At 42.5% G+C, this 18,779-nt stretch overlaps 1 protein-coding gene across 1 annotated transcript in view; it reads left to right on the top strand.

Moving 5' to 3' along the window:
* FBN2 (fibrillin 2) overlaps nucleotides 1–18,779 on the top strand; it is a 526,098-nt gene that overhangs the window by 182,686 nt on the left and 324,633 nt on the right. The window contains 1 exon segment of the mRNA XM_030191959.1: nucleotides 2,592–2,717. Within this exon segment, the coding sequence (XP_030047819.1) occupies nucleotides 2,592–2,717 (126 nt within the window).

Raw genomic sequence — 18,779 nt, 5'->3', positions numbered from 1 at the left:
ACCGGCACTGCCACCCAATCTCGGCTAAGCTCCTTAGGATCCATTCCTTCTGAACAGGATTCCTTTATGTTTATCCCAAGCACATTTTTTGAACTATAAGTAAAAGATTTTCTCCCGACGTCCCTTCAAAATTTTTTTTTAAAAGTCAGTACCTCACCTAAGATGGGAAAATTTATTTTGATTAGAACATACAGCAAGTCATAGGAAAACAAAATAGCTTTTATACAAGGCAATTTTCAGGAAGTCTATACTGCACACATACAGTGTTTCTGAAACATTTGAATAAGCTCCTTCAGTGCCTTGCTCATCTTGATAGTCTTTGGTACAGCACCAAGCATTCTATCACCCCCCCCCCAAAAAAAAAATACAGTTTCACAGTAGTCGAAGCTGTTGTACAGTGGGGGAAATAAGTATTTGATCCCTTGCTGATTTTGTAAGTTTGCCCACTGACAAAGACATGAGCAGCCCATAATTGAAGGGTAGGTTATTGGTAACAGTGAGAGATAGCACATCACAAATTAAATCCGGAAAATCACATTGTGGAAAGTATATGAATTTATTTGCATTCTGCAGAGGGAAATAAGTATTTGATCCCTCTGGCAAACAAGACCTAATACTTGGTGGCAAAACCCTTGTTGGCAAGCACAGCGGTCAGACGTCTTCTCTAGTTGATGATGAGGTTTGCACACATGTCAGGAGGAATTTTGGTCCACTCCTCTTTGCAGATCATGTCTAAATCATTAAGAGTTCTGGGCTGTCGCTTGGCAACTCGCAGCTTCAGCTCCCTCCATAAGTTTTCAATGGGATTAAGGTCTGGTGACTGGCTAGGCCACTCCATGACCCTAATGTGCTTCTTCCTGAGCCACTCCTTTGTTGCCTTGGCTGTATGTTTTGGGTCATTGTCGTGCTGGAAGACCCAGCCACGACCCATTTTTAAGGCCCTGGCAGAGGGAAGGAGGTTGTCACTCAGAATTGTACGGTACATGGCCCCATCCATTCTCCCATTGATGCGGTGAAGTAGTCCTGTGCCCTTAGCAGAGAAACACCCCCAAAACATAACATTTCCACCTCCATGCTTGACGGTGGGGACGGTGTTCTTTGGGTCATAGGCAGCATTTCTCTTCCTCCAAACACGGCGAGTTGAGTTCATGCCAAAGAGCTCAATTTTTGTCTCATCTGACCACAGCACCTTCTCCCAATCACTCTCGGCATCATCCAGGTGTTCACTGGCAAACTTCAGACGGGCCGTCACATGTGCCTTCCGGAGCAGGGGGACCTTGCGGGCACTGCAGGATTGCAATCCGTTATGTCGTAATGTGTTACCAATGGTTTTCGTGGTGACAGTGGTCCCAGCTGCCTTGAGATCATTGACAAGTTCCCCCCTTGTAGTTGTAGGCTGATTTCTAACCTTCCTCATGATCAAGGATACCCCACGAGGTGAGATTTTGCGTGGAGCCCCAGATCTTTGTCGATTGACAGTCATTTTGTACTTCTTCCATTTTCTTACTATGGCACCAACAGTTGTCTCCTTCTCGCCCAGCGTCTTACTGATGGTTTTGTAGCCCATTCCAGCCTTGTGCAGGTGTATGATCTTGTCCCTGACATCCTTAGACAGCTCCTTGCTCTTGGCCATTTTGTAGAGGTTAGAGTCTGACTGATTCACTGAGTCTGTGGACAGGTGTCTTTCATACAGGTGACCATTGCCGACAGCTGTCTGTCATGCAGGTAACGAGTTGATTTGGAGCATCTACCTGGTCTGTAGGGGCCAGATCTCTTACTGGTTGGTGGGGGATCAAATACTTATTTCCCTCTGCAGAATGCAAATAAATTCATATACTTTCCACAATGTGATTTTCCGGATTTAATTTGTGATGTGCTATCTCTCACTGTTACCAATAACCTACCCTTCAATTATGGGCTGCTCATGTCTTTGTCAGTGGGCAAACTTACAAAATCAGCAAGGGATCAAATACTTATTTCCCCCACTGTAAGTAGACTTCTGCCAGAAAACAAATTACTAATTTTATTGTTGGTTCAGGTCTTCTACCTATTTACAGTGCTGCAACAGTGATAATCCCCCTTTCAGGTCCACTGGCATGTCCACCTCCCTTGCTGGAGGGTGTCAATGACATAGAGACAGAAAAGCTAATAGCAATTTTGGATCCCTTTCAACTCTGGTACCTGGACTGCCCCCCCCCCTCCCCCACGACTGTTTCTGATCAGAAGCAAACTGAACAAGAAAGGCAAGGAAAAGGATCACGGAGCCAGAGCCAGAATGGCAGTTTCATTTAAACCCCTCAGGAGCTTATTCAAATGTTTCAGAAACGCTGTATGTGTGCAGTATAGACTTTCTGAAAATTGCCTTGTATAACAGCTATTTTGTTTTCCTATGACTTGCTGTATGTTCTAATCAAAATAAATTTTCCCATCTTAGGTGAGGTACTGACTTTTTAAAAAAATTTTGAAGGGACGTCGGGAGAAAATCTTTTACTTGTAGTTCCAAAAATGTGTTTTCGATTTTCCTATACATATTTGATTCTGTGCTGAAGCTGAGAAGGCTCAGAGAATGTATGTGTTTTGTTCCATTGTAGATATTGATGAGTGTATTCAGAATGGAATTCTGTGTAAAAACGGTCGCTGTGTGAACACTGACGGAAGTTTCCAGTGCATTTGCAATGCTGGGTTCGAACTAACCCCTGACGGAAAAAATTGTGCTGGTAGGTAAAAAATACTTTTTAATGGATAGCATCATTTAAAAACAACTTTTCTGTACAGTATGTTTTTGAAAGTAAGGAACCCTCAAGTTTGTAACTCTAGCCAGGTTTTTCAGCACTTAATCCCAATCCTCACAGTTGTCAGCATATTGTTGCAAGACATCTTTAGATAAATGTGTGAAATAAATGCCTACACAATAATTTTGTTTCATTATGCTATGGCAACATTTTGACTAAAGATGATAATTTGTAAAAATCTTGTATAAGACACATTCACTGTTTTGATGACACTTTCATACCAGTACAACACATGACATATTATAATGGAGAAGGCTGCCTCTTGTATAAGGTCTTGTTTTTTGGGCACGATATTCAAAAGTGAATATCTGTATAATAGCTGCTGTTGTCTAAATATTTGTGCTGACCAGAGCTAATTGTGGATATACACTTCAAGTGTAGTGCCAATGAATGTCCTTCCAGACGACCTCATCACTATGCAGTTAGTGCTGGGGTGGTACAGAGTCAGAAGGTGAACAAAGGAAGATGTTATCCCCTGGAATCTATGTAGGTTGCTGTGAAACCCTGAGCGAGGGTTGGAGAGTGGTCCGGTGAAATAACACAGCCAGAAAAAAAGAATGAAAACAAAAATAAATATTTATTCCAAGTAATCCTTGGGCCTGTTTCTTCACAGGGTGGGAAAACATGTGCGGTTCAGTACATCCAGTCTTAAGAAGGCCTCTGGTGGTAGGCCAAACACAGTCTGCAACTGCTGGGGTTGCCACGCCCCAAACACAGCCTATAAGTTCTCCAGCCAGACCTCAAGCAAACTTGCAAAGTTCAGTCTGGCGCAGTCCAGCAGTAACGATGGCTTACCTCAGCCAGGTCGCGATTATGGAACAGGACCTTCAGCGTCATGTGCTGGGGATTCAAGTCTTCCCTCCTTGGGCTTCCTTAAACTCAGCCTGGCCTTGTCTTTTAAACTCCGCCCCTCCCGGCTCATTTCCTCCAGGGGTGGGCCCACTGCTCTTAAGGTGACCCAGGCTAGTTAGGGACTTTTCTTAAGGGTGTGGGGCAATGTTCTATAAACCCCCTCACAGTTGCCCAAATTTGTTGGATTATTTGTAGTAAATAATTAGCAGATTTTATACACACAGCTTCAGCTTTAGAAATGTTAATTTCTTTTCTTCATCTCTCTCACATATACCCCAGAATAATTCACTGCTGAGTCACTTTAAAGTTGAAGTAACAAAACATCTGTTTACTCACAGTTTGTAGTTAGATTATATTCAGACAGGCTTATATATACATAATACTATACATTTGGATTATCAGCTCTTTCCATGTGCTTAGATGGTAATGGATGCTCACACCACCATAGATTCTCTCAGGTTAGGAGAGATCATGAGCTCCATGTGCTGTGCCTAACCCCCACAGGAAGTTGCATGGGTGTGACCTCTCTAGGTAATTCACATCAGAGGTCACAGAGTAATCACAGAGAAATAATAGCTGACAGGCAATGCATGTAAAATACAATACATTATTCCAACAAACCCCTTCTCATGCATAACTGTCATGCAACTATTAATTCATACAAAGTCCAAGCTTTATTCGCAGATTCACAAAATGTTCTCTGGGTAACGGTTTGGTCATGATGTCAGCTGTCATCTCACTGGTGTGACAATAGTCTAGACTGATGACTCCTTCTTTCGCCAGCTCTCGCACGTTGTGGTATTTCGTTGCGATGTGCTTGGTGCGTGACTGAACCTTGTCATTCTGTGACAGTCTGATGCAGCTCTGATTATCTTCCATTATCTGGATTGGTCTCTGTTCAGCTATTCCAAAATCCAGCAAAAGTTTTTCAATCCACATCAGTTCTCTGCATGCTTCTGATACAGCCACATATTCAGCTTCTGTAGAAGACAGACTCACAATACTTTGTTTATGACTGGCCCAAGAAATTTGTACATTTCCATACATAAACACATATCCACTTGTGGATTTATAATCAGAATGATCCCCTGCCCAATCTGAATCACAGTAACATATTAGTTTTGGATTACTATTGGCTGAAATCTTTAATTTACAATCAATGGTACCTTTTAAATACCTTACCATCCTTTTAACTGCAGTCCAATCTGATTTGGTAGGTGAGCTGACCCTTCTGCTCAAAATTCCTACTGCATTTGCTATATCAGCCCTGTATGTGGTAGTCAGATATAAAAGCTTACCTATGGCTGATCTATATTGGATGTTATCTGGTAAAGGTTCTCTTACTGTTTCATCCTTCAGAAAATCAGTGATCATGGGAGTGCTTACAACTTGGGCATCTTGCATACCTAAACTTTCAATAAGCTCATTTATTTTCTGCTTCTGGCTTAGAAGATAAGAACCATCATTTTGTTTCTCAATTTCTATACCAAGATAATATGACACATTACCAAGTTCTTTTATCTCAACATTCAGGTTTAAATATTTTACAATGTCCTTGTACTCTTGCTCACTTTCGCTTGCAATGAGCAGATCATCAACAAAAGCTAAAATGTATGCATATTGTCCATTTCTGCACCTAGTGTACAAGCATTTATCTGCTTCACCTTGCTTAAATCCTAAATTTGTCAATATTTCATGCAATTTGTCATTCCAACATTTTGCACTTTGCTTTAATCCATAAAGACCTTTGTTTAATTTACACACTAGCTGTCTTTGTTTTGTATTTATGAAACCTGTTGGCTGTTCCATGTACAAGTCTTCAGTTATATCTCCATGAAGAAATGCTGTTTTCACATCAATGTGGTTGACTTGCATGCCTTTTGAGACTGCAATGCTCAGAAGTGTTCTAATTGTCGTGTGTTTCACTACAGGTGCAAACACTTCATCAAAATCTTCTCCATATTTTTGAAGATATCCCTTTGCGACTAATCTGGCTTTATACCTTTCCACTTTTCCTTGTGCATTCCTTTTTAACTTGAATACCCATTTGCATCCTATAGCTTTCTTGCCAGGAGGTAATTTTGTAAGAATCCAAGTCTTATTTTTATTCAATGCATCAATTTCTTCTTGTGCTGCTTTATGCCATTCAGCAGCTTCTTCTGCTGGCATTTTCTCAATCTCATCCCATGTTAAGGGCTCTTGAGCTTCTGCTGACTTTGTTAGGTAAGACAGTCTTGGGGATGGAACACCTTTGTTTTCCCTGGATGAGCGTCTGACAACAGGTTGGTCTGACCTTTCCGCATCCTCTAAATCTGAGAGTCCTTCTCCAATTGATTCCCCTTCTCCAACTGTACTGTCTTCTTCAATGATCCTTTCTGTGTCTGCTTCCTCTGCCTGTTCCTCGTTAGATACAGATGAGTTGCTTTCAGACATCTGCCTTGGTATGGCATTTATATACACTGGCATGTCTATTATGGTTCTAGTTTCATATTCTGGATGATAAGGCTCATCTGGGATAATCCAGCCTTTATCAACCCTTTTGTTTTCATCAAAATATGTAACATGTCTTATGCCAACAATGCCAGTTTTCAGATTCAAAATTCTATATCCTTTGTGTCCTGGAGCATAGCCAACTAAAATGCCCCTTTCTGTTGTGGAATCCAGCTTATGCCTTCTTTGCTTTGGTACATGAGCATATGCTGTACTTCCAAATGTTCTTATGTGTGACAGGTTTGGCTTCCTACCATGCCATGTCTCATGTGGTGTGCGCTCAGCGCCTTTAGTTGGCATTCTGTTTTGTAGGTACACTGCTGTGAGAATGGCTTCCCCCCATAGTCTTTTAGGGAGATTGCTATCTGACAGCATACATCTGGTCATTTCCACAAGTGACCTAAATTTTCTCTCTGCAACAGAATTTTGCTCTGGTGTATAAGCTACTGTTGTGATATGCTGAATGCCTTCTTGTTCTAGAAATGTGCGCATGCTTTGTGAAGTGAACTCACCACCATTGTCGGTCTGAAGAACCTTTGGTTTTCTTTCAAATTTATTGCTCACCATGGCTACGTATTTCTTCAGCATGTCTGTGACTTGACTTTTTTCTTTCAGCAAATAGGCCACACAATATCTAGAGAAATCATCCAAGAATATTAGCACAAATCTGTTATTTCCCATTGATGGGATATTAAACGGTCCACATAAGTCACTGTGTATTAAGTCCAGTACTTTATTACTCCTATTTCCTGTGTATGCAGGAAATGAGGGTCTCACACCTTTTTGAGTAACACAGTCTATGCATTTCTCCATTTTACCAGTATCTGCACTCATTTGAATGCCTGTAGCAAGTTGCTTACTGTAAAGATCCTGGATCACCTTAAAATCACGATGTCCCAGGCGGCGGTGCCAGATTTCCAGACTACATTTACCATCATTCTTCCTTACTTGCGCCATATGTGAGACTTCACCTGAAATGCTCAGTTTATAAACATCATTATGCATAAAAGCTTCAGCATACACTTCATCATTTTTAGAGATTGTGCACTTATTGTTTTCAAAATGAATCGCAAATCCCTTCTTATCTAATGTAGATACACTAAGCATATTGCAAACTGCTTGGGGAATATACAAGACATCACTTACAGGAATTTCTTTAACTTCATTAGACACTTTGCATTTTAAGAATCCAATGCCTTTTGCTTGGATCTGAGTAGTCCCTGCGTTTGCAGTTTGAAGAATACCTTCTTCTGGACTCATTTCCTGAAAGAAATCCTTACAATTGGTTAAATGGCATGTGCTCCCCGAATCCAAAATCCAAGTACTTTCATTTGAATTATTATTTACCATAGTCAAAGATTTTTCTACCATTAGAAAGCCCTTATGTTTATCATTGTCTTTCATACATTTTCTGCTTGGAAAGTTCTTTTGTTCCATTGGCTTAGGTGAGCTAGAGGGGGTGTTTTGTATTTCCTTACACCATTTAGATACATGTCCCTCCTTTCCACATGAATAGCAAATCAGCTTGCCCTTGGGTGGAGTTTTCCCATAGCTCCGCCTTCCTCTGTTCTTTGCCAAGAAATTTGTTTCATTTCTCTCTGACTTGCTTTGAGAACACATCTCCTCAGAATCATTAATTATGCATTCCTGCCTCAGTTTTGATGTTGCCTGTTCAAAAGATTGCCCTTCAATGGCTTCATTTACAGACCTAAAAACATCAAACTTCTTTGATAGTGAGGTAAAAAGAAATGCTCTTTTCAATGCATCACACATGGGAATTCCAGAAAGTTCTAACTTTTGAAATGAAGACATAAGATGCATAATGTGATCATTACATTTACTTTTATCCCTTAATTTGGTTTCATTCAACTCTGCTAACCAAATTGGTTGCTGTTTTGCATATGTAGTTGCATACATAGTTCTCAGTTTATATAAAATTTCGTTTGCTGTATCTTTTGCCTCCACTAATATGGCTTGTTTCTCTGAGAGAGCTTCAAAAAACATGCACTTCACATAATAGTTTGCATTGTCCCATTCAGCCATATTTTCAGCTGTTCTGTTTTGGTCTAAACATATACTTAATTTCTTTGATTGAAGGAGACATCTGAATCTTAGTTCCCACTGCTGATAATTAAATTCAGTTAATTTAGGCACCTTGAGAGAGTAGAAAAATGGTGAATTTCCTCCCTCAGCCATTTCTTAGCCTGTTTGGTGTGTGGGGGGGGAGAGAGAGACAGACTGAATCTTTCTTTTAAAACTTAAGAGAAAAATTTGGCTTTTTCACTGCCTGGTAATATTTCTTTTCCTTTTCAATTCCTGGGCTGGGCCCATAACCCTTTTGTTGGATTATTTGTAGTAAATAATTAGCAGATTTTATACACACAGCTTCAGCTTTAGAAATGTTAATTTCTTTTCTTCATCTCTCTCACATATACCCCAGAATAATTCACTGCTGAGTCACTTTAAAGTTGAAGTAACAAAACATCTGTTTACTCACAGTTTGTAGTTAGATTATATTCAGACAGGCATATATATACATAATACTATACATTTGGATTATCAGCTCTTTCCATGTGCTTAGATGGTAATGGATGCTCACACCATAGATCCTCAGGCTAGGAGAGATCATGAGCTCCATGTGCTGTGCCTAACCCCCACAGGAAGTTGCATGGGTGTGACCTCTCTAGGTAATTCACATCAGAGGTCACAGAGTAATCACAGAGAAATAATAGCTGACAGGCAATGCATGTAAAATACAATACATTATTCCAACAAAATTTAGGCACATATCCCAGATTCGAGTGCAAACTAATTAGTTAATGAGCCATTAACAATCAATAATTGATGTTAATTTGCACTTATTTGGGTTTATGCACAGGTCTGTCATGCACCCTATTAAGCGTGTGCCTAAATTTTATAACATGCAACTCAAAAGGGAGCATGGCCATGGGAGGAGCATGGGCATTTCAGCAGCATTCCCAGGAATTAGGCACAATGTTACAGAATTGGTCATTTATGCACCCAACTGCCATTAGTTGCCACCATTTACACCAGATTTCAGCAGGCATAAGTTCCATGCCAAATGTTAGATGTGAAATCCACACTATGCTAGTAATCTGTAAAGGGCACTCCATGCAGACAGGGCCGGTTGTAGACTTGGTGGGGCCCAGGGCAGAAATTAAGGAGGGTGCCCCTGATCCCCTCTCCTTCCCCTCAAATTCTCATTGCTACTACGCAGTCTGAACATCTTTTACCCTTCTCCCCGCCACAGCCCGTGTTCCTTCCTTCCCCTCACCTTGCAGTCTTCTTTAAAAATTTATTTGCCCTCTCAGAGGGGCTCCAGCGCAGCAGCCATCCTCAAAAGCTGCCTCAGGCTGTCCCAAAGTTTTCCCTCTCTGCTGCATGCAATATGCCAAGTCAAAAACAGGAAATTGCATCAAAGGGGGGTGGATTGCAGCAGAGGGGGAAAGCTTTGGGGCAGCTGGAGGCAGCTTGTGAGGATGACTGCTATGCCAGGGCTCCTCTGAGAAGGAAAATAAATTTTTAAAAAAGATCAGGAAGATGAGGGGAAAAGAAGAGGAGATGGACTGTGGTGGGGAGAAGGGGAAGAGATGCCTGGACTGTGGGGCCCCCTGGAGCTGTGGGGTCCAGGGCAGCTGCCCTGTTTGCCCCCCCCCCCCAGATCTTCCTGGCACCTAACTTGGGTGCCATTTATAGAGCCCCCCCCCCCCCCAATCTGGAAAGTGGTGACATTCAACCTATTATCCAGATCACTTTTTGGATAAAGTTAGGGCAAAAGCGTTGCTGTCCTAATTTTATCCAGGTAGCTGTTTCGATAGCAGTTTGACTATTGCCGCTCAGTGTCCAGGTATCAGCACTGAAGATTCAAGTTAATTTAACACAATGGCTGGTATTTAATAAAATGTTAACCACAGCAACTTAATATTAACCTATCAGAGTACCATGTAGCTGCTTATGTATTTGTATCAAAGTGACCTGTGGGATGTATCTTTATTTTATTACTACCTGATGTCTAAGTCCAAACAGACCTTTTTGAATGAACAGTAGCACTTTTCTGTTAAGCCTCATGATTCATTGATAATATTCCTGAGGTCTCATTACATAAGAATTGCCTCCATGACTATGTAAAACCATTTCCTTTGACATGTTTAGCCTGAGTAACCATTAGTAATTGCCCGATTATGAATTTGCGGTTTAAGTGATATTTAATTAAGACCATAAGAGTGGTTTTACAGGGTCAGAGAAAGGTCCCTCTAGCCCAGTATCCTGTTTCTAACAGTGGCCATTCTCGGTTGTAAGTACTGTGCACAGTCCAAAAAGTAGCAGGATTTCATGCTGCTGACTCCAGAGATAAGCAGTGGCTTTCCCCAAGTCTGGACCTTTCTTCTAGGAACTTGAGTTTGCCTACCTTAATGCTGTTGGCTAATCTGGATCTTCTCCTTGGTTCTCACATTCAGAATCCCAAACAGAAGTTCCATAGGTTGGGAAGCTCTAGCTTTAACATATTTAAAAACATTTTATGGAAATTAACAATGTAATAGAATAGTGAGGCATTAATTATGTCTATGCCTTCTAATGTCACGTTTTCAAGTTCATTATGCAGTTTTGTTTCAATGGGAGGCATTTTATAAACCTTTGGGTATAAAAACTGCTTTACATGCAGAAAAGGGCTTTTATAGTGACCATATAGGCATTCCCAGGGGAATAATTTGGGAGATTCTATATATGGCGCCTAGAAAATACATGCAGAAATCATTTTCCCCTAATTGCAGTGGCATTCCTAGCCTGGATGACACACGGGGCAGATCGCCGATGCGCCCCCCCCCCCCCCCGGGTGCAGCGCGCCCCCCCCTGCGAAATGACACCTCCCCCTCCCGGCGAAATGACACCCCCCCTGGGTGCATTCCGCTGGGGGGGGGGGTGCCGCTGCGCACCTGTCAGCTCCGAGTTCACTAACTTCACTTGTTCGCTGCAGCTCCCTCTGCCCCGGAACAGGAAGTAACCTGTTCCGGGGCAGAGGGAGCTGCAGCGAACGAGCGAAGTTAGCGAACTCGGAGCTGAGAGGCGCGTGCCGCGGCACCCCCCCAGCGGCGTGCACCCGGGGTGGATCGCCCCCACCACCCCCCCTTGGTACGCCACTGCCTAAGTGTATTCTATAGGATTTACGTACTATATATGGAATATGCCTAGCTGATATCCCAGCACCTAAAACTACACACATCCATTTACACCAATGAAAACATGGCATAAATCCCTGCATATAGATTAACGTGGACCAGGCCATATTCTATAACATCGCGCATTAATTTGGGAATGCCCATGAAATGCCCATTTCCCCACCCATAATGATGCCCCTTTCTGGATGTGGGCGTTAGAATTTAGGTGCAGTGAGGTACAGCATATGCTTATCGAGTTATGTGTGTAAATTCTAATTATTGCCAATTATTGCTTGTTAAGTTTTGTTAACATCACTGATTGGCTTGTTAAGCCAATTAAGTTACACGCATTGTTATGGAATACGCTTAGATTTAGGTGCGGAACACTAGGCGCAATATATAGAATCCAGCAGAATGTGGGTAGAACAGAGGTGGGCAACGTACACAAGTCTAGTATTAAATAACAAAACAAAAAAAATACATGCACACGTTTCAGTTATGTACATTATATTTACACTTTCAGAGCATGTGGAAGTTTGGGCCTTTTTTTATAAGGCACTTAGGCCTTAAAAAGACATCTTCTCAGACTCTATGCATAGGTATCCTCTTATAAATTTATCTCCTAGAAACAATTCACTTCCTTTAATTAAAAAAGAAACAAAAAGCATAAGTAAAATAGAGTAAAAATGGAGTGCAGAAAATTAACTACAGATATAAGGGATGAGAGTAGGAGAGATAGTGCTGAGTAAATGGGTGGGAATAGGATCAGAGGAACAGGTAGTGAGTTTAGAGGAAATAAAATGTGCAGTTTCATCTTCGGTGATTTCAGAAAAGGAAAGGTGGCAGGGATTGAAAGAAGATTGAGAGAATGGAGTGGGGGAAGGAGAGGTGGAGGTGACTTGATTGAGAACATAATCTTGTGAACCTTGTCATTGAAGTACTCGGCCATAGTCTGGGGAGAAAGTGAAGTGGGGGTTGGAGCTGAAGGCACTTTGAGGAGAGAGTTCAGTTTGGCAAAGAGATGGTGAGGTTTGGAGCCAAGAGAGTGAGTCAAATGGATGTAGTAGTCTTGTTTGGCAAGTGAAAAAGCAGACTGGAAGGAAGTCAACAAGAAATTGAAATGTATGAAGTCAGCATAGGCACAGGATTTCAGCCAAAGGCATTCAGCAGGTACATAATGGATTCTAGAGGTCAGCTGAGGCAGGGGTTTGGTACACCTTACAGAATGAGGAATAGGAGTAAGAGTGTCTAGAGCATAGGAGATAATAGTATTATAGGAAGAGACTGCCTCATTGACAGACGTTGATAACATAGTGGTTGAAAAGAGAGATGAAATAGCGCTGGAGAGAGTGCAAGGGTCCATAGCCTGAAGATTCCTAAATGTACAATGCCTGCACATCTCTCTCTCAGACAGATTCCCTGGGCATATCCTCACCATCTAAGGAACTGGCAGGGGCATATCTGGCCAAAGTTCTTGTCTCAGGAAAAGCTCCACTCACAGATGTCCTATAGCCACAGCCCAGCCAGTGTCCCTCTGGAAAGTTGGAGGAGGGTGGCCAGCTGAACTGACCAGTCTCCCCATATGTAGCCACAGTAATATGGACATAAGAAGACACAGCAGTGCAGAGAAACAGCATTGTGGGTCACAGGGTAAAGCTGACTGCCCATCTATGTCACCATTGCACTCTGTAGCCATCTGTTCCCTGGGGGGGGGGGGGGGGGGGGGGGGCAATCTTTGCATAATCCTTTAACAGTGCTCTCTACAGAGATCTGGTCTGTAGTATAGTTAGGGTTAATGGGGTTAGATGTTTATGTAACATAAGCATTTGTGGAGACCAGCATGTTGGGCCCCCAGTCCAGCTCCATGCTGGAGTCTGGAACAAAGTTCCCATCTCAGGTGTATCTTCACAGGGAGGATAGATGGACCTTTACATTCTCACTCCCATGAAGGGGGCATCAGCTACTGATGTCGGCCACATTTGGGCCGCCCTAAGCATTACCATGTCTGTGCCAACCAGCTAGCAGCAGGAGTCCAGTCCATATATTACCTCCACTCTACAGACCCACACCCATTTGCCAGACTTCATACAGCTAATGTTAGTGAAGGTTTATTGTCTCATACTAGCCACTAGTGTGGTACCAACTAGCTGGTGTTCCTAGGAAGGGCCAAGACTAAAGTTTACTTTCTCTTCAGCATGCTACCTTGCCCGTAGCCAGTATGGTTGATGGCTAGGAAGATGCGCAAACAGCTGCTTCCTATACACATATTTACTTATTTAAAACATCATATAAGGTTTAGGTGAGGGAAGGAAAAATAACTATATACAAATATGGAAGATATATAGCTAGGGAGGGAAAGGAACTATTATACACATCTGTTGTCTCACAATAGCGACCAGTCAGATACAAACCAGCAGGCCTACTTTGCCTTTGAACAGACTAGAGTTTACTCTGTGTTCAGCAGGCCAGATGGCAGGGGAATAGTCTTGTCACAGTGCACACACTGAGGCCTTGTCCAACACACTCCCCCCACCCCACCCCACCAAGCGCATGACCAGTGAGGCCCCCAGAGGCAACACCACCACAGATGACAGGTGGCAGCCAAGCAGGTCCTTTGTAACCTCCGCAGAAGCTTCAGGTAATCCTAAAGCTAGGACAGGGGCCCCAACCTCAGGGTCTACTGAATGTGAGGGCCAGGACATGGATACAGGCACACAATAACGGACATTGTAGACCTCAATGCTGGGAATGGTTGGCCATATGGCCCAAGCTTAGTGGAGGTTAACAGAAATGAAGATCTTGAGGATTGGCCACATAAACAGAAGGCAGATGAAGAGGGAGGTGAAGGGCAAAGCTGCAGAGATTCTGCTGGATGTGGACCTGTGAATTTCAACCCCGAGGAGCACATGGTGCACAGACCCATTCCCAAGGACTCCAACCCCCACCCACCTTCTCATAAAGGCATCCACAAAAGAGTGTGTCCACTGGGATACAATCTGCACTTCTCCCCACAGTTACTTTGTTTCAGCAGTTAGGCTACTCCTCAGACGTATATGCTGCTCAATTAAGAATGTCCCTAAATACCTGAAGCTGTCATAGAGCCTGGTATCCCCTGTCGGTTTCACATTCAAGGGAGACGGAGGGGGACAGCAATCTATCCAGTAGACAGCTGCTCAATCAGAGGGTAGGGTTAAGTGGCCAATTCTCTCAGTGAGGAGGGTGAATAGTGGAGTGCCCAATTAATAACTTATTAATGATCTGGAAATGGGAACAACGAGTGAGGTGATTAAATTTGCAGACATAAAAACTTAAGAATAGCCATGCTGGGTCAGACCAATGGTCCATCTAACCCAGTATTCTGCTTCCAACAGTGGCCAATCTAGGTCACAGGTACCTGGCAGAAACCCAGTTAGTAGCAACATTCCGTGCTACCAATCCAAAAACAAAACTATTCAGAGTTGTTAGAACGCATGCGGATTGTGAAAAATTGAAGGAAGACGTTGGGAAGCTGGAAGAATGGGCATCCAAATGGCAGATGAAATTGAATGTGGACAAATGCAAAGTGATGCACATTGGGAAGAATAATCCAAATCATAGTTACTTGATTCTAAGATACACCTTAGGAATCAGCACCCAAGACAAGATCTAGATGTCTGATAGACAATATGCTGAAATCTTCTGCCCAGTGTGTGGCAATGGCCAAAAAAGCAAACAGGATGCTATGAATTATTAGGAAAGAGACAGAAAATAAGACAGTGAATAATATAATGCCTCTGCATCGCTTCATGGTGTGACCACATCTTGAGTATTGTGTGCAGTTCTTTAAAAAGATATAGCAGAATTAGAAAATGTTCAAAGAAGGGCAACCAAAATGATGAAGAGCATGGAACTCTTCTCATATGAGGAAAAGCTTAAGAGGTTAGGGCTCTTCAGCTTGGAAAAGAGATGACTGAGGGGAGATATGATACAGGTCTACAAAATACAGAGTGGTGTACAACGGGTAAATTTAAATCAATTTTTTACTTTTTCAACAAGTACAAAGACTAGGGGACGCTCAAGGAAGTTACATGGTACTAATTTTAAAACAAACAGGAGGAAATAGTTTTTCACTCAACGAATAGTTAAGCTCTGGTACTCATTGCCAGAGGATGTGGTATCAGCGGTTAATGTATCTGGGTTTAAAAAGGTTTGGACAAGTTCCTAGAGGAAAAGTCCATAGTCTGCTATTGAGATAGATATGGGGAAAGCCACTACTTGTCCCTGGGATCAGTAGCATGAACCTTGCTACTATTTGGAATTCTGTCAGGTACTTGTGGCCTGATTTGGCCACTGCTGGAAGCAGAATATTGGGCTAGATGGACCATTGGTCTGACCCAGCATGTCTATTCTTATGTTCTAACCAGGACGTGTCATGTACCAGGTTTAAATATGGCCATCCATCTTTTTAGACTTAGATGTCCCTTCCTGTTCTGTGATTGGAGTTGGACATCCATCTTTTGGGCCCTCCTTAGTTCCACCCAAAATATGCCCAGACCAATTCCCCTTGCAGTTTTAGATGCCCATATCCTACCTTTGTAAAATTGGGATTTGGACATCTATGCAATATGGGCATCTAAATATCAGGTTTCAGATGTCCAAAACAAGAATAGAGCATCTAAAAATAGCCATCATAGTATATTTGGATTTTCAGAAGGCATTTGACAAAGTTCTTAGTGGAGTGGCTGAAGGGTCTGTATTGGGGCCTTTGCTGTTTAACATATTTATAAATGATTTGGACATAGGACTGATGAGTGAGGTGATCAAACTTGAACATGGCATAAAATTATTCAAAGATGATGGCTGAGAATGGTCAGGATCTGCAGAAGGATCTTGTGAAATTAGGAGACTGGGTGTCTAATCTAGTGTGGAGAAGTCCAAAGTGATGTACAGAGGGAAAAATATTCCCACTAAAAAAGCTGAGTTCTAAGGGGGTCTTTTACTAAAGCTTAGCTCGAATTATCTGCAGCAAGGCCCATTTTATTCCTATGGACCCTGCTGCAGATAACTCGAGCTAAGCTTTAGTAAATGACCCCCTGAGTTAGCAGTCACCACTCAAGAAAAAGATAATATGTTGACATTTTCAGCTCAGTGTGCTGCGGTTTTAAAAAGTCAAATAGAATGTTATAGATTATGCAAAAAACAGAATATCATTATTACACCATATAGGTCCCTAGTCCATCAAAAAGTATTGTGTTCAGTTCTAGTTGTCCCATTTCAAAAATGATATAGCAAACTAGAAAAGGTTTAGAGAATGACAAAGAACACCTCCCCTATGAAGAAATGCTAAACAGAGTAGGACTTTTTAGCTTGGAGAAAAGATAATTAAATAGGGAACCATTGTTTGACCTGTCAAAAACACAAACAACAAAAGAATACTTCATGAGACTAATGACCAGAAGGTTGATAACAAATTGTAGAAATGTGTTTTCTTTCAGCTTATAATTAAGCTGTGGCATCTGTTGATGGAGGATGTGGTCAAAGCAAGCAACATAGAGGGATTCAAAAGAGGATTGGACACGTTTCTGGAGGAAAAGTCCATAAAAATTATTAGCCAAGTAGACTTGGGAGAGCCCTTGTTCGTCCCTGAATATGAACTATGGGAAATAGATCTACTTTGTGGTCTCCTAGGTACTTGTGACAAGATGCTGGGCTTGATGGGCGTGGTCTGACTCAGCATAGCTTTTAACTTCTTATGTTATTAACACATAAATTTAGAATTAAATAAACTATCTTAAATGCCACAAAAGGACTTATTATTTATCCTATTAAAAGAAACAATGACTTTGAACCATAGCAAGGGCTTCACTGTACATCAGGGATTTTCAACCCAGATCTTGGGACACACTCAGCCATGTAGGTTTTCAGGATATTAATAATGAATAGGCATACTTCACAATCAGCTATCTGGGCTACCAAATAATACAATGACCAATAATAATACTAAATCACATAGAGGGGGATAATCGAAAGGGGGCACCCATCTCTAAGGACAGCCCTGTAAAGGGGTGGGGCAACCTGTATTATCGAAACAAGATGGACGTCCATCTTTCATTTCGATAAGACGGTCGGGGATGCCCAAATCATGAAATTTAGGTCGACCTTAGAGATGGTCGTCCCCAGTTTTCGGCGATAATGGAAAGCGAGGACGCCCTTCTCAGAAACGACCAAATCCAAGCCATTTGGTCGTGGGAGGAGCCAGCATTCGTAGTGCACTGGTCCCACTAACTGAATGGAAAAAGCTCTTCCCTTACAGATCCGGAAAGGAACGGGCATGCACGAAGGAAATTGCATGCAAATGAGCTGCTCGCTGTTAGCTCATTTGCACACGATTTCCTTCCTAAGGAGGGGAAGCGACGGCAGTTGAGGACATCCAAAATGTGGATGTTTCTGTGAGGAGGATGTCCATGCCTTTGCTGTGCCTCCAACACCCTTGTTATTTATTTGGATTCCAAGTAGCAGCAGTGGGATTTGAACCGGCCACCTCTAGATTGCAACACCAGTGCTCTAACCACTAGGCCACTCTTCCACTGTAGTCCACGCCCTTGAAATTTGGCCATCCCTGTGGGGGGCAGTTGAGGACATCCAAAATGTTTGAAAGAAGGACGTCCACGCCTTCGTTATGTCCCTGCTGACACACACATACCTCCCCCCCCGGGACCTGCATACTACCCCCCCCCCCCCACAGGGATGGCCAAATTTCAAGGGAGAGGAGTGGCCTAGTGGTTAGAGCACTGGTCTTGGAATCCAGAGGTGGCCAGTTTAAATCCCACTGTTGCTACTTGTTATCCAAAATCCAAATAAATGAATAAAGAGGGTGTCAGAGGCATAGCATAAGGCATGGATGTCCTTCTCACAGGGACATCCTCAACTGCTGTTACAGGGACAGAGGCATAGCGAAGGACATACTCTTAAAAAAAAAGTTTTTGAAATTATTTTTTCGGGGTGGGAGGTGGTTAGTGACCACTGGGGAAGTCAGGGGAGGTCATCCCCAATTCCCTCCAGTGGTCATCTAGTCAGTTCGGGCACCTTTTTGATGCTTGGTCGTGAAAAAAAATAGAGCAAGTAAAGTCGGCCAAATGCTCGTCAGGGACGCCCTTCTTTTTTCCATTATCAGCCGAGGACGCCCATCTGTTAACTACACCCCCGTCCCGCCTTCGGTATACTGCCGACATGCCCCCTTGAACCTTGGTCGTCCCCGCGACGGAAAGCAGTTGAGGACGCCCAAAATCGGCTTTCGATTTTGCCGATTTGGGCGACCTTAGGAGAAGGATGCCCATCTCCCGATTTGTGTCGGAAGATGGGCGCCCTTCTCCTTCGAAAATAAGCAGGATAGTCATTGTTCTATTTAAACATACAAATGCATATAACACTTTATTGAAGTTTATAACATTAATACAACAATTCTTAAAACCTTTTAGAGCCACCAGTC

This window comes from Microcaecilia unicolor, chromosome 2, assembly GCF_901765095.1.
Source record: "Microcaecilia unicolor chromosome 2, aMicUni1.1, whole genome shotgun sequence".
NCBI classification, from domain to species: domain Eukaryota; kingdom Metazoa; phylum Chordata; class Amphibia; order Gymnophiona; family Siphonopidae; genus Microcaecilia; species Microcaecilia unicolor.
This window is presented reverse-complemented; position numbering and strand designations above follow the sequence as displayed.